The sequence below is a fragment of the Triturus cristatus genome, unplaced genomic scaffold, assembly GCF_964204655.1.
Source record: "Triturus cristatus unplaced genomic scaffold, aTriCri1.1 SCAFFOLD_105, whole genome shotgun sequence".
Lineage (NCBI taxonomy): Eukaryota > Metazoa > Chordata > Amphibia > Caudata > Salamandridae > Triturus > Triturus cristatus.
In genome coordinates this window covers 2,893,100-2,909,522 of record NW_028187897.1, presented here as the reverse complement: position 1 = coordinate 2,909,522, position 16,423 = coordinate 2,893,100, and the positions used below count along the sequence as shown (strand labels likewise).

The 16,423-nt window shown below is 42.3% G+C and overlaps 1 protein-coding gene across 1 annotated transcript in view; it reads left to right on the top strand.

The window, feature by feature from the left end:
• The window catches only part of LOC146770457 (large ribosomal subunit protein P2-like), a 33,783-nt gene extending 18,191 nt beyond the window's left edge, over window positions 1-15,592 (top strand). The window contains exons 3-5 of the mRNA XM_085640444.1: window positions 9,695-9,704; window positions 11,692-11,776; window positions 15,511-15,592. Of these exons, the coding sequence (XP_085496570.1) occupies window positions 9,695-9,704; window positions 11,692-11,776; window positions 15,511-15,592 (177 nt within the window). The remainder of the gene's footprint in view (window positions 1-9,694; window positions 9,705-11,691; window positions 11,777-15,510) is intronic.
• The last annotated feature ends 831 nt before the right edge of the window (window positions 15,593-16,423 follow it).

Here is a 16,423-nt window from a genome sequence, read left to right as displayed (position 1 = left end):
ACTTTGTAAATGTACGCTTGTGCATTTTTTCATTTCCCGGACTTGGTAGTGTTCGAAGGAGATTCATTTTTTAAGCCTTATTATTGTAGGTTTGAGCTGTGGGCCAAATATTATGAGAGCCACAAGCTGGTTAGTAGCAAATTACTAATCGATGAAGACAAATACCTTTTCTAAGGGATGTCGGTTTTATTGTGTTGTCAAATGAGAATGTTCAAAATGCTTTCCTAAGCTATTCGTAGTTAATGTGAGAACATTAATTTACAAATGTGATGGATTCTAAGCTATTTATATAGGTAACATTCTAATCTTATTTACGCCTGCACACTGCTGTCTGAGAAAAAAAGGCTTCACTATTCAAGGCTCTAAAGAAGAAAATGTGCCTCTTACCTGAAAAAACAAAGACGGCGTTCCAAAATGAAGTGTGGGCATTAATTTTGCACGTCTAAAACACGGAAACTATATTAAGAAAGTGATAGGATTCAAAGTGGAGAACTTAATTTAATCATCCACTCATCTTACTCAAATGTGCATCTTTGTTGAAGAGCGGACAGCGGGCAAGTGATAGGTTCGAGTATTGTGCTTCACTTCTGAAAAAGTAAAACGTGAGCGCTTTCAATGTCTCCATACACTTTGCTCCAAAGCACTACATTGAGTCTTATTGGGACTAAACACCATTACATTGAAGTCTGCACTGCGGCGCGTCCCTGGGTCTGTTGGGCCGCACCGCAGTGCAGACGTCACCCCTGCCCATCATTACTGTCAAACAATGCCTGTTGTAGACCGTCTATGCATCGCTCCTGCAGTGGGGGGTGTGATGGAGAGGGGAGGCATCGGAGAGAAGTAACCAACTCTAGGCTCGTAAAGCACAGTAAATAAACATACGCCTACACAGTTGTCAGTGAACACTCTTCTAGTAAGCTGTGTCTTGCAGGACGCTGGAATACGCAACTGGCTTTTCCAGGCTTCCCCCATAAAATCTCTCTCATTGCAAATAATTCAAGACCCTGGCTAAGCAGATTAACAAATTTAAAAAAACTGACCACTTCCCCACAATCTCATCCACACCCAATAAGCAGTGGCATAACGCAAAAATGATTTAACGATTCACCAACACTGCAGAGAATGATGCTGACAATATTGCTGAAGAAATCTGCTGGTGGCATAGGTAACATAAACTGAGACGTCCCCCAGACTTGTGAAGGAGATGGTATATGATGTCCCATAGCCGATTGAAGTACTGTCGCAGTCTTCAGCGGAGAAAGGTATTCTGGCACAGCCCCAAGAGGATAAATAAGCGTGAGAGATTTAGGTGCATGCCAACATTTTGAGACGGAACGTCCTCTTTTGAGACTCTTTTGTGTGCAACGTGGAAGTGAACAGGACAAATCTAATTAAGTGGGCGCCTTGGTGAATCACATGCAGGATATGAAATAAGTAGTCTGGAAAAGAACACATAATCACCTACCACGCAAGTAAACTAGTTGGCCGTTTTTTCTTGATACAAAACGGAAATGATGTATCAGAACACCAGCCAATGGAAAAAAAGAGCAACAGAGGAGTTAGCCAGTGGCAAGCAGCAGGTGGGATTAAACTCTGTAGAATTATTACCACAGGTCTTCCAGAAGTGCATGCGCTGCCTAGGCTCAACCTAAAAAACTATTCAATTGGTCAAAAGACTTAGCCTGATATTTGACCCCTGTCTTTTAAGCACAGCAAATGTGACCAGATAAATACAATATTTAAAGGCATCTTTATTTATTGTTTGGACTTTCATTGCCCGCCAAAAATTGACTCCCGGCCAACCTGCAGTTTGAGAAACACTGTACTAGGGACTTAAGGGTAAGTTAAATATGCCAATAAGCGGTGTGGTTAATTTCAGCATGTTTTATGGGTCAAATCGCATGCACTGGGGCCAAATTAGCGGAGTCCCAGTGCACAGGGTATTAAGAAGAAAAAAAATTACTTGACCAGGTAAGTTGAGCCATTTTCTAACCGTATGATTCTTAAACATGCAAGAATGATTAAACATTAAAAAAAGAGTAAAGACTAACAATGTTTTTTTTTTTTTTTTTTTACAAAGTAAGGAATTGGTCCATCTCCCTAAGCACTAAAGCGCACCTGTTTAGATGGATCTGTAGATGTGATCAGGCAACATTCTGTCACTCACACTTCAAGAACCTGTGCCTAGAGTGTTATGGCCCATTTACCCATGCTGTCTGTAGTAGGCAGAAGCAAAATGTGGATGACAGTTAAACAGACCAGTGGATAAAACTGCTGATCTAAAGTCTGTCAATATATTAACATAGGTATGTATTTTAAATTTGTTTTTTTGATATCATGAGGGCGGTGAGTAGCTAGAGCTGGCTCTAGGCCAAACTTAATTTATTAAACCCAACCTACTTCCTATCATTCATTTTCTCTCGCCTTCACCTTCCTGTACCGTGCACAAACTAGAATACGGTCCCACCCATGTCCCAAAATAGACCCACAAGCAAGTTTATAATTAAGTATTGATATGTTAGCAGTGAGATACAGGACCAAATAGCTGGGTTCATGTTCCACATCAATGGACAGAGGGAGAGGGTGTAGTTAAAATCTTAGATGGTCACTAGTTGATGCAGTGGGCCTGTACTGTAGGGCAGCATTTTTGTTTGACTGGTTCAACCATGGTACCCACTGGACTTGCGTGTTCCCCCAATTGAAACCTGCATTTAAGCTTGGTGGCCAACTGTTGTTTTAAACCATGTAACTTTTGAACTGTTAGGGGTGGGAGCGGTCAAATGGGATGGGATAAGAGGAAAAGCCTCTGGGGCTTGGTTCGGTCAGATAAAGGGCTCCTGTACAATATCGGTTGGATCTAGAACGGGCAAGCCCACTGCATTTATCCTTGATTGAGCCTCGGCAACACATATACCTTTGGTGATGCAGTCCCATCATGTGGGCGATTCTGACTCACAGTGCTGCAAAGTTCTCGTGGTTCCTGGGCACCTTGCTGGCTATAGTCTGTTGGAGGACTCCTCCTTTGGACTCCAGGCAGTTTAGCTTTCTGTTTTGCAGTTGCAGATGTAACCTTTGTACCAAAACCTGGGGCTTGCCCATTCCCTTGTGGAGGACAGCAGCAACAGCTAAATCATTTCTATGCTCATAATCGTAGAGTCACTTTCACAAAGTCCACTTGAGTGCAGAAGGGTTCCAAGGGAACAGCATTTATCCCAAGTGATTAAGAACTGCAGGCAGTTGAGACTATTTGTATTTTGGTCCTGTGCAACTTTAGCAATGTTCCTCTGGTTATTAGGCTACACCCAAAACATATGAAAGCTGCGAGGATGGGGTTCCGATAATATTTTCAAGCTGCCCTGGAATAAATGAAATTCAAGATGTCAAATCCACGAATGATGAACTCAGCTTGCAGGGAAACTATGGTTTTGTGCTGACTTCAATATCGTGTCCTCCATGCACACCAGTCAGCATGTTTCCTGGTCCCTGTCATACGCAGCACATGCTCCTCCGCACACTGCATGCTACACACGATTTTAACGTTAAAGGCAGGCATAGACCTAAAGAAAATACTCTTGTCTTTCTGTAATACCAATATATACAAAACCTAAGCTATGAAAAGTAACACACTGTGAAATGTATAATTATTTTGTCAATAACATTCAAATAATTGTCGTTTGTTGCTGTAGCTCTACCAGTGGAAACTACATAATAAAATAATATCCATCATTCTTTTTAATATAATGAAATTACTGAATGTGCGCTGCCTTCTACAACTGTTTGCAGTGCAGAAAAATGAGCGATCAAAGCAAACCTGTGTTGCTAATCTCATTCCTGAACATTATATTCAGAACGCATCATTGCTTTTTACTGCATGGTATTGCTCTTACTAATTAGGGAGCCTAACAAATCAACAAGACCGTTTAGGTAGTATTAGACAAATGTCCAGATCCCAACTACAAAAAGGTATGTAGATCTTCGATATTCAAAGCATTTGGGAATTTGGAATCCAGATTCAAAATGTACATACTCTCAAGTCTCCTTTAAGCTTTTCTACCCTGTCGCCCCCTCTGTTGTATAATATTACATCTATGACTAGATACATCATCTGTGTGGCATCGCTTTGATGAATTTTGGCACAGTGCCTGGCCACCGGTTAGATCCTTGTTCCCAATAGCTTCCATGTGTTGCAGTATAGGTTTATGAACCTGCATCACAGTGCTGCTCACATACCTCAAGTTACAACAGTACGTCAAAACATATACAGAAAACTCACTTTTGCAATTGTAGTTGCCTTTTGATAGAAATAGGTGGGAAAGATAAAGGAGAAAGATATTCCTTTGTGTTGGTACCAATTGTACAGTCTCTACATTTTGAACAGTTATTGAAACCGTTGGTTTGTGCAAGCCAATTAGCTGTTCTTATTTCTGGACTGGTCCCCACCAGACTGTCCCTCGTTGAACTAGCCCTGCGATAGGTTATTTGGGGCTTTTCCGGGACCAATGTTCCTATGGTAGAATCCGAGCAAATTATGTGCTAGTTTTTCCTGACTGCCTTAGCTAGTTTGATTTGATTGCTCTATGTGGTTATTAACGTGACTGTGCTCTCCGTCTCAGGTTTTTTGCATTGGCTGAATAAAATGTTCCCTCGTTAGATAACTAACCTTTTCCACTGTCGTTATAATCATTTGCTTGCTGTATCCTCTAAGTGTAAATCTGTGGCTCTATATATGTTGAGGTAAACTGCAATTTCTTTTGGCATGAATTAATGCGCTATGAGATGTTCAGGATCAAAGCTGGATGCATGCAAAAGTGAAAATCCATCTGTATATTTCTGTGTAGTTGGGTTTTTAATCTGCCTTCTGCAACAAATACCTCCAGATCTAAAAAGTGTATCTTACTTTAGCTGACTTCCCCAGTGAAATCTAGATTCAGATTGTTCACGTTAATGTTTTATGAAGTCCTTAGCACTTCTTCGACCCTCTTCAGATGATGAAGAGATCGTCAATATACCGCAACCAGACCACAATGTTGTCATCCCATTCTTTGTAGTGATCCACACTGATCACCCACTCCTTCCATCAGCCCATCTGTGAACATGCGTAGCTGGTGGGGAAGCAGGCACCTATTGTGGGCCCTGTATTTGGTTGTACATACAATTATCAACCAGGAAGAAATAATTAGACAAACATTCCTCATTCATCTTGATCAACATTTGAGTATGTTGGTGTAGTGCAGGTGGTCTTTTGCTAAGGTAATGTTCAACCGCTCTTAAACCATCAGTGTGGCGAATGCTTATGTATAGTGATGAAACATTTAGGGACATCAAAATTAAATTATCCTCCTATGGCATGTCATAAATAACTTTGAGAAAGTCACCTGTGTTTTTGATGAAGGATGGTAAATTCTGCACATAGGGTTGCAGAAAATAGTCCATATATTTAGATACATTTGAATGTAATCCTATTACCGAGATGATCGGTTGTCCGGGTGATTTGATGGGATCCTTCGGAATTTGGGGGATTACATACAGGACAGGCATCTTCAGGGCGATTTTCGTAGGAAACTGTATTCTTCTTGGGTAAGGAGTCCATTTTTGCACCACTCTGTTAACTATTCTTTCATTTTAACTTGGATCCATTGTTCCTTTGTGGCCCTGATATAACGGGTGCTGTCCTGCAGATGGTGTTGGACTTCTTCTTTATAAGCTGTTGCTGTCCAGAGAATAAGGTTTCCTCCTTTGAGTTAGATATTACAATATTGTGTTGCTTGTTGATCAAAGTATCTCTGCTGTTGCGAATGAAAATTTTTGTGTTATTCAGTTTGCTGTTTGACCATTTGTTTTATATTCTTGATTAGGAGGTCACTGGACACATGATGCCATCTTGTGGGGTGATAATTAAAAACGTTGACGTTCGTTTGAGAGGTGATTTTTTTCACACCATATCTCTAGTTGCTCTTGTCCAGCCAGCTCCTATTCAAGAAATGAGTGAATTTAAGCCTAGATGTTCATTTTGTAAAGCCGTCAATTCCTTAAGCGATTTCAGATCAGCTACTTTCAGTCCTATTTGATGAGAGTACTTTCACTGTAGATTTAGGCATAACTTGTTTGGGTTGTCTGGTGGCGTGGAAATCCATTATTTTCTATTTGTGTTTGCTCATGTTTAAATGAACTTTCAGGACATTATGAGAGACCCATGGACAAGATTTGTTGCTCTGCCTTGTTAAGAGTCAGTGGCGTGAGGTTAACTATGGTATATTCACGGTCTATTTCTGCTGTTTTCTCTGCCAATTCTGTTTGGGTTCTTGTTTTGTGGCTCGTTGTCTTAGTCACTGTCTTTTGCACCCTTGGGGTTTGGATTTTGTGGGCGCGTTTTGGTGGTGATCCTGCTGTAAAAAATCTAATTCTTCAGAGTAGCTCTCGCACCCAAGTTACTTCTTGGACCTTCTTGTTTGTTAGACTCATTGTCGGTGTCCAAGTCAGAACTGAGCTCAGTTTCGGGGTCTGTAGCTCCTCTTTCCTGTCGTGATCTATTGGTGCTAACCAGCCGCTGCCGTTTTAGATTGTCAAAATGCTGAGCGAAGTTAAAGATTTTGCCTGGTTCGTAATCAATTGTATCTCGCAAAAACGTCTGTGCTTTGCGAGCTTTTATTGTTTTCTCATGTTTTTTGAGGTGTTGGATGGACTTAAACCTCCATGATTTCCTGTTGAGGGGCAGTGCTGAAGGGTGCCTCGAGTTCGATTTTGTTTTTTCAGTTGAATCTGATCGATATCTCCATACTTGCCTAAAATGCTGATTTAATCTTGTTGAGGCTTCCATATTGCTCTCAGCCCATTCCCGTAACATTTCCATATTCGGATTCTCGAAGCTTGGAGCTAAAAGAATCCTTAGTCCGGAGGCACACGTCCACCTATTTGGTGAGGGATTTATGTTTCTACCATTTCGTTTGCTCCGCTTTTTTATTTTTCTCCCATACTCTTAATTTGTTCCCAATATCACCAGTCGCATGACCTGTGGTGGTCCCCGCTGCTGATGCGTCCGTCACCTGTGAAATAAATTTGTATATCAAACATCTTATCTGCGACTGCCTCCCGCAGCATTTTAGTAGACCTGATTACTGCAACAAAGTTCGGCTATCGGAATGTCGAATGAATTCCTCAGTTGATAAAAAGCTCAATGCCTCCTCCTGCTACAATGCTCCTTACCTGGCATAAAGTCTCGGATGGTCATGTAAGTCCTCTGACTCCACCGCTGCCATCCTATTGGCAGTCGACAGTAGGTAGTTGTAGTTAGGACCTAGTTTCCATAGGCAAGGAGATTTTTGTTTTGCCAATAACTTTGACCCAGTTTGATGAATCCTCGCAAAAGTTTCCAAACAAGTTTACCACTCACTTCAGCTGCTTTCTTCAAAATTTCAGGTTGATCGATCAAGCGGGGGCTGAGAAAAAAGGGGTCTCCCAAAACCTTTTCCTCATGTTAATTTCAAGGAAACTGCTGAACGGAATTGCACCAAATTTGGCAGAACGGTAGCTGTTGGTCCAGAAAGCGCCCTTTTTAGGTCTCGCCTGGCGTTGGGGTCCACATGCAGTGTTCTCTGTTTCGGATCGATGGGATCTGGTAGAAACAGTTCTTCCTCTTCGGCGTGTGCTTTCCGTGCTGATTTTTCGGTTACCTAACGCGGTTTAGATTTCTGTTCTGGAGCCGTAGAAGGGGTTTTTGGGTCCTTCGGCTTAGGTGTGGAGTCCGAAATCTTTTTTCGGATCCAAAGGTTTTCGTGGAGTCTTCGGATCCGAGGCCTTATGCCCCAGGGACTACCACGTCCCCAGGGGTGGTTGTTTTTAAAAATGCAGGGGAGGCCGTTACAGCCACCCCTGGGGGCCACCATCTCCTGGGGCTTTTGTATATTTGAATATGGGGGCCACGTGCCCCCCTCTTTAGCCCCGGGGACCACCACCTCCCTGGGGGAATAAATAACTAAAATGGATGGGGGCAGCCCCCTACTGGGGCCCTAGATGTCCCTGGGGTCCATCACCCCCCAAGGCCGGCTCCTGCAAAGTCCCGGGGTGCTAACCCCCATGACATTGCTGGTTCCTATTGCCAAGCAATAGAAAATGCTGCTCCACTTCTAGTAAGCAAGAGCAGAAAATGCTCTCGCTTGCTAGAAGCGGAGCAGAATTGCTTTTACACACAGGGAGCTGCATGTTGGCTGGGGGAGGATGTTCAGGCAGAAAACAACCACAAATAAAAAACAAATGGTGGGCAAGCCTTGCCCAAGGGCGCACAAACAATTCTAAATTCCTGGTGGTAGTGGTGTTTTCTGCTCAGAGGCAGACCAATGGCCCTGAATCGTCCCAATCCCTATGGCTGGTGGGGTTTTCTCCCCAACCCTCTTCTTTTTTTAAAAACATATATTTTTTTAGGTCTATTAGAGTTTTATGCTATATTTGACAAAGATTTTGCAACTAACATATTTGAGTATTAAGTAATTTCCAAGTCTGGGCAGTGAACTCCGTTGTGCTTGCAAAGTTTGCAAACTTTTTCGCACTCCGCGTTTTTTTCCTTGCTTGCGTTCGTCAATGTCAAGTTGGCGAGCAATTAAAATCCACCTCCCGGTGAGATTTTTCCTCATTCACGATCGTGAACATCAAGTTGGCGAGCATGGAAAATCAACCTCCCGGCAAGATTTCTCAATGCGGGCGGTCCGATTTCTCATTGCGAGTGGTTGCATTTGCTCGCGACCGCTCGCGTTGAGAAACCGTCCGTTCACGTTGAGAAAGCTGCCACTCGAGTAAAAATCTACTGCTGCTGTGCACGGTGCCGTTCACGATTATTGCACAGTGCAGACAAGCACCTGATGCTGAATCATCGAAAACAGCATTTATCTAACGCACTCAGCTGCTCGCGGAGCTCTGCGTAGCGTAGGTTTTTTCGCACTTGGAGCTCCGCGACCCTCCGTCCAGTCTTAGTAATTTCCCCTTCAACACTCTAGTACAAGGTCCTAGAGTTAAGTCATGAAGGGCAAGTGGGAATCATCAAGTGTAAGAAAAGAGTGCAAATGCATTGATAGCCAGGAATTGATATTGAGAGGGGGAGGTTTGAGCGTGAATGTGTGGCATGCTCAAATGCGAATAAGAGTATTATAACTTTTAGGCTGATGTCTTTTCGCTTGTCTGGATGAGCCATGGGAAATGCTAGCTTTTTATACTTGGACCAATACAAGATCGGCAGGGTATTGATCAAAACATTGTTGTATTGTATGACTTGTTTTCTAAATGTTAAGAGTGTGTGAGATGGAGAAAGTCAATTTGATTGCAATTTTAGAATTAGTGTATGAGGTGAGGTTTTCCAGCTGGACGATATTTCCAAATCTCTATTCGGTGGCAACAGCCCCTACTTTGTGTCAAGTGTGTTACAGGGTTACTTGTTGAGAAACATTTTATGGAAACATACCTTGGTTTATCATCCTGTATGCAATGGCGTATTGGAACAGTCCAACAGGGTGTTAGTGGGCAATTTACAAATGGCTGTAAAGAGTTCTAAAAGATGGAAATCAAAAAACTTGTATGGGCCTATTGCACAACTCTCACAGTAACAGGATACTCACCCTTTAATGTTTCGAAGCGAAGAGATCCGTTTACCATAAATGAGCATGTATGAAACAACACAGGCAGAGTACGATCTCTGGATGTTAAAAAGAAGAATAATGGTTGTAGGTCTAACTAAAAAAATTACTATGATCAGAAACCTAGGGTGAAATTGGTAATGTTGGAGATTGTTAAAGTAATGGATCCAATGAAAAAGGAAATGGATTGCAGTAAATGTACAGGTCCTTTTGAAGTAGTGGAGTTGTTTAATAATTTTTCCAAATTGAGTGATTGGAAGGCATGGCATTTTAGTAAACTTGCTAGATACCAGAAGTGTGTTGGAAGTACAAAGCCTGAGAATGAGGTGACATGCAGTGGAGGACGCAGACAGTGATTGATGGAGGATGAGGTTGAAAACTCGGATGGTTGTGTGATGCCAGAAGCAGCTGGAACTTTTACTTCAGGTTGGGGTGCTAGTGTAAGTGGACGAAATGTACTTCTCTACTGGAGGCAGCCTTATAGTACGTTCTCACAAATGGGAAGATTATGTTGTAGGGTGACATCAGATATGCAAGCTCTGTACAGGATTCAATTATATGAAAAGCATGTATACTTTTGCTTAGGGGAGCTATGTACAATATTTAATTATATCAATGTATTTATGCTTTTACATTATTTAGTGATATAAAACGCATTTATTTTTGCTTGTTAAAAATGTTTGTTTTGTATGTTATGCGTATCATTTTGTGGGTCTCTTAGTATGATTAACGAGGACGATATGTGGTGACGAGATGGAAAGCGTTTGAGAGAAGCTGTTGAACTGTGCGGAGGGTGTTTCTATCAGCTGTAGGTGGCTGGTGTTATTCTGGCATCGTGTGAGCCTCCATAATTACAGGCAGGTGAGATCAAAGCCACAGATCTGCTTCCCAGCCACTTAAAGTTTTCAGGCTCAGCGCTGACAACCTGAAAAACTTTGGATGGAGCCTGGAAACGAACGCTTAGCCTTTTACTCCTCACCAACTTTTTCAAGTATTCCCTTTGTCAAAAGGAAGTCGATCACAATTGTAAAACCAGTCTGTTCTATATAGTGTGAGCAAGAATTCAGACCCAAACTACTGCTCGTTCTTCATTTTATTATTCACGCCTACCTTGATGTTTTCTTGGGAATGATACTCGTTTCACGAGTCTATACGCAAGTGTTGTTCGTAATTTTGGTGTGTTTTCCGCCATTATATATAGTTCTAGACTGAGTGAGAGCAGTACTAGATCGTGTGTATGACTAGAAATCGAACGGGGAAGTTGTCCTGTACGCTTAAGTGTGCACTTCCACAGAGTATATTAAATACCATAAAAGAAAAGGCAAATAATTTTAGTGGGCCCTCATCAAAAATCGAAAATGGGGGTCATCCTCGACTCCACCCTCTCCAAGACTAAGCAGGTCAACGCTGTCTCGTTCTCCTGCTTCAACACCTTCCGCAAGATCTACAAGTGGATCCCCACCGAAACGAGAAGAACGGTCACCCAGGCCCTCAGCAGCAGGTTGGACTACGGAAACGCCCTCTATGCAGGAGTCTCGGCCAAACTCCTGAAACAGAACGCCTCTGCACGCCTGGTTCTCGACATCCCTCGCCGCAGCCACATCACCCCCACCTGAGAGACCTGCACTGGCTCCCCGTCAACAAGAGGATAACCATCAAACTCCTCACCCACGCACACAAGGCACTCCACAACACCGGACCAGCGTACCTCAACAGCCGACTCAGCTTCTACACCCCCGCCCGCCAGCTCCGCTCCGCCGACCTCGCCACAGTCCCCCGCATCCAAAGAGTGACCTCCGGTGGCAGATCATTCTGCCACCTCGCCACCAAGACCTGGAACACCCTCCCCATCCACCTATGGCAGACCCAAGACCTGCTGACCTTTAGAAGACTCCTCAAGACCTGGCTTTTTGAGCAGTAGCAGCATTCACCACCCCCCTGCGCCTTGAGACCCCCACAGGTAAGTAGTGTGCTTTACAAATGCTATGATTGATTGATTGATTGATTGAAGTGTTCTGTTTTTGTACTAATGTTCATCTGGCAATTTCTTAGTTTTTCTTATTTTCCATAGGCCTCGGGAAGTTAGCCTGTGTTCCAGCAGGTGGCGCTGTTGCTGCACCTACTGCTAGTGCTGCGGCTGCTGGCGGAGCTTGCACCACCAGGTCGGACTAGTACATACTAATACGTCAGTTTTCTTCTGGGATACGTTACGTTTTTTTTCTGTGTTTACCGAGAATGCAATTGTAATTCAAAAAGCTACTTGAATTATCCAAATATGTGAGATGAAATTATGCAGTGCGAGTGACTTAATTGCAGAAAAAAAGAAAATTATGCAATATATTCTGTGATTACAGGCAATCTTTTATTCTGTGGTTTATAATCTATTATAAATAAATTGCAACTCCTAGGCTTTAGGAATCCCACGCACCTTACGAAGTAAATGTTTTGTTTTACATTGAACCACTTGAACTTTTATATATGTTTCTAGTGTTTTCCTTGTCCTCCTTTAGTGCGGGGTTAGTTTCTTGGGTAGGAGGAAAGACCAAGGCAAATCGCTGTGTATTTGAGGCAGGGAATTAAAAAAAGAATTCGAGTTTCGAGTGGAAGCCAGTGGCGGTTACTCAAAATAAGAGTGCTGTCTTTGGATTGTTCGGCGCTTTAGAAAAGGCATGCTGCTGTGTGAGGATTTGGGGAAGCCAGCAGCATTGCTGCCATCACGTTGTGATAAACCCAGCGTATACAACTATGAAGGGAGGATGTTATTGAGTCGAAAGAGTTTAAGTGATATAGTTTAGCAAGGCAGGTTAAGTAGTATATTTCTGTCCCATGATGAATCAAAGTGCTTTAGCTGATGGGACCAATGTGCTAAATATTCCTACAGAGAAGAGTTGTTCAAGCTTTGTTGAACCGTAGGAGGAGGTTGTCTCATCTAAAGGACAACCTCGCTCCATGTCATCACAAACACTGAATCCGGTTCTGGGCTTTCATTTGACCATACAATGTATTCTGTTACATTCTTGGTGTCTTCCCATTTAACTAATTATATGAACACCTAATGGCAATAGTTTGTAGATGAAAAGCCCAGATTGGAAACCGTTACCATGATGATATGGAGTTAGATGACCATCCTACCTAACAGTATGTAAAAATTGGGAGTTTGTCTATGAATATCTTTCGAGTTCGTTAATTTGTGATGGACTGGAAATGTAAAAGTAATTTGGGGTATCGTCAACATGCGGGTAGATGTCGGTTAGCTTTTCCTGGACTTTTGAGCCACGTGGTTCCATGTAAATTGAATGGGCAGGGAGATCATGACGATCCATTTGGATAGAAAGGAATATAACCAGTTTCTCAATTAACCTCTTCACAATCTATTGTGGCATATAGTCTAGTGTTTGTTCTATGATGTTGACTGGAATCGACAAGTCCAACAGGACTAGGAGGTATGATTGACCTGCATCTGCAGTTTTTAACATGTAATCTAGCATTTCAAGGGTCACTGTTTTTCATTAGACAGAGTAGCTTTGCCTAATGCTTCCCCTGCCTTAAAGCCCAACAATGTATCGTGGTGAGCTTCCTAACCTTTGTCAAGAGTACCATTTTTTTGAACACTGATCTTGGTTCTTTATTATCTGGGTTTTGTTTGTATATATTTATTGATGACATGTTAAGTCTGTAATTTTCTTTTGTGGTGGTCGTATTGCTTCTCCAGTACTTGAATTTAATCAGAATTTTTCCATAGTTTACAGTTTATATAAATGTTCTCAATCATCGGATTCTTTGTGTTTTTCATAAACCATGGAGTATTCCCATATGTAAGGTACCCTGGAGCACAACTTGCTTATTTCCAAATTTGAAACCACTGTAAATAAATAAAAAACATGCCTATGAAAGGCAGCGTTTTTAGGCGTTTGAAAACGCCATCCTAAAATGGCATTTTAAGTTGAAAGATTGAGGGGGGAATAGTGCTTCCTTGCTTACTAAGGTTGTCAGTAGTGACAGCTGCCACTTTAGGGATTAGATGATACCCGTACCTACCCTGCACTACCAAATCAATTAGTTTAGTTTCAACTGGTTGAGGTAGGCTCTGTGTACGAAGCAGCCTTCTCAAAGTCTACTATTGACTGGGAAAACTGAGCTTTTATATATTTGACTTGTCCTCTTGGGACGTTCCCTTGGTTTATTGTTTCTAGCTTTTCTTCTGAAGGTAAAAGGCTTATTTCTCCTTGTCTAGTTACGGTATTTAATTCTGCCTTCCTCTCCCTCGCCTCTTTGAGAAATATATCTGGAGATGACATGTGTGCCAGAGAGCTGGATAAATGGGGGTTTTGTCTCCAGGCTTAGTTAAGAGAGCTAAGGGGGCAGGAAAACACCTTTTAGAGTTTCTTTTCATTCAAATCCTCCTTTATCCTTTTGACACGTCCAGTTCTTGCTGATCTTAGGAGACCAACATGGGTTACTGTCACTCATGCCCACTTCAAGGAATTCAATGTCTTGTGTTTCAGAGGCCTCATTTCCTATAAATGGGGCAGTACTGTTTGCCATTCAGACCTCTTTTTATTTAGGGTCAGTCAGAGTTTCTCAAAAAGTAGGAACCGGGAGCTTTTTACCGAGGTCCTGCACATGTATTCCCAACTAGATATGAAAGAATATGAATGTGCAGTTCCTAAAGTGAAGGAGTGTTCAGATCTCTTATGGAATGCCCTCACACACCATACCCCGGAGGATGTCATGCTTCGTCGTAGGGCTTTTGCTCCTCGTCGGACCAGCGCTGCAATGCCAGGCGAGCTCCTGCGTAGGGGCTCTTTGCCGGAGATCTTTTAATGAAGCCGTAGGGTGTATGAGGGTATGTGGCCAGGGTAGTGTGGTGAGGAAGTGATTTAAAATGGGTCTAGTCCTGCCCTATATAATAATTTTATTCTGAGGGTGCACCAGCCTAGCTAAAAATTAGTGAGCCCTGCCTGGAGATAATGGTCCTACAGGGTCTTTCTACTGTGGATGGTCGACATGTTACTTTCATATCAGTCAAAGTTGTCATTGAGAGCTTAGACCCTTACACCAAGCTTGACATCCTGGGGGGGTAAAACAAGAACCCCTTCTCGCTCCAGTGTCTAGCAAGATCCTTTCCATTCTTGCCACAGAGGGATAATGGACTATCAGAGCACTGAGATGCATACCTGGCAGCGCTTAATTTTAGCAGGTGGGTCCCAAACACTAATATTTCATCCATCAGAGAAAAGCACAAAAGGGGGAAGAAAATGATAGGGAGAAAGCAAAACAGTGACTAAGGGAGAAAGCAGGAATGAAAAAGTACCTGCAATAGTGAGATAAAGAGACAGGGAGCGTATGGTGGTGGCTGAAAGAGACATTAGTTGGAATCAAGAGTACCCTGACTGGATATTCAGCCCCCATGATATTTGTTGCTATTTGGAACGTTTTATTAAAATGGTTGGGAAGGTACACTTACTCCTGGGTGGTCTGGGAATTTTATACACAGCTAACGAAGAAAGCAGTCTGATTATTAAGATTCTGGCTTAAAGGAGAAGAGACTGTCGATTTGTATTGGATACATCGAAGCTTAAAGAGGGGGCACAATCTGAAATCCATAAAGAGACAAAGACGAGACCAGAAAGAGCTCTTGCTTCTAATATCCAAGATTACCTATGCAGACTAGAATCCAGCATACTTTGTCTCACAAGAAAGAGATTAATAAATTGAAACACTAACCAAGAAACCAGCACACCGCCATCAGGATGCCAAATGGCTGTCCACTCGAGTGGAGCTCTGTGTGTAATACAGACCTTGATGCCAATCAACCTTAATTTGAAATAACACGACCTTGTTTTAGTAGTGTACAAATTGGAGCTTAACTTAATTCCTTAATTTTATTTGTTGCAGCCGAAAAGAAAGAGGAAGAGAAGGAGGAATCCGAGGAGTCTGATGAAGATATGGGATTTGGTCTCTTCGATTAGACATACCTTTTTGATGAACATCTCTTGTTAAAAAATATATATATATATTAAAAATAGCATAAATGTACTGGCATCTGTACGTGTTTCGGGAAATTCAGTGCCACATTTGATTCCAGGTCTGACCATTGCACATGATCTTGCTCTGAACAGATAGTAATTAGAAGGGCTTAAGAATCCTTTTTTTTATTAGTCAATTCAGGTAAAAGTACGATTTCCTTTTTATTTGATGGCATCAGAACTAAAACTAAGTTTGTGCTTTACATTTTTAGTACAGTACTTTCAAAATATAAATCCCAGCCAGTTTACTGTTGCTTATTTTGAACACTCCTCTCTTAAAAGAAACCAGCATTAGCAAAGCCTCAGATTCTGTTGTATTTTTTTTTTTCAACAGATTTTTATTTTGTCAATTGCACAATATACGCAGGGCTCTGTACCCCAGAGGCCACTGCAGCATCAAGTTACACAGTAATAGGACCGCAAAGGACATTTTTGTTTTTTAAGGAAACAAAACAAACAAACACATTCTTTGAACTTGAATGTCATCTCGGATATCTACCAAGTTGCGCAATTCCCACTGATGACCGCTCACCTGCCAATACTCAAGGATCAATGGGAGTAAAGAAAATGACGGCCTACCCGATCTGGTGGAGGACCATCCCATTCTGAGCACACACACACACACACACACACCCCCGGCAGCCCCTCACCCCCAGATATCAGACCCAACCATCCTAGCCCTGCCCTCATCCCACTAGAAGATCCTCCGTTGGAGCTCCAGCCACAGGCCCCTATAGTCCGCCCACCACTTCCATATTGTATAATGCTTACGCG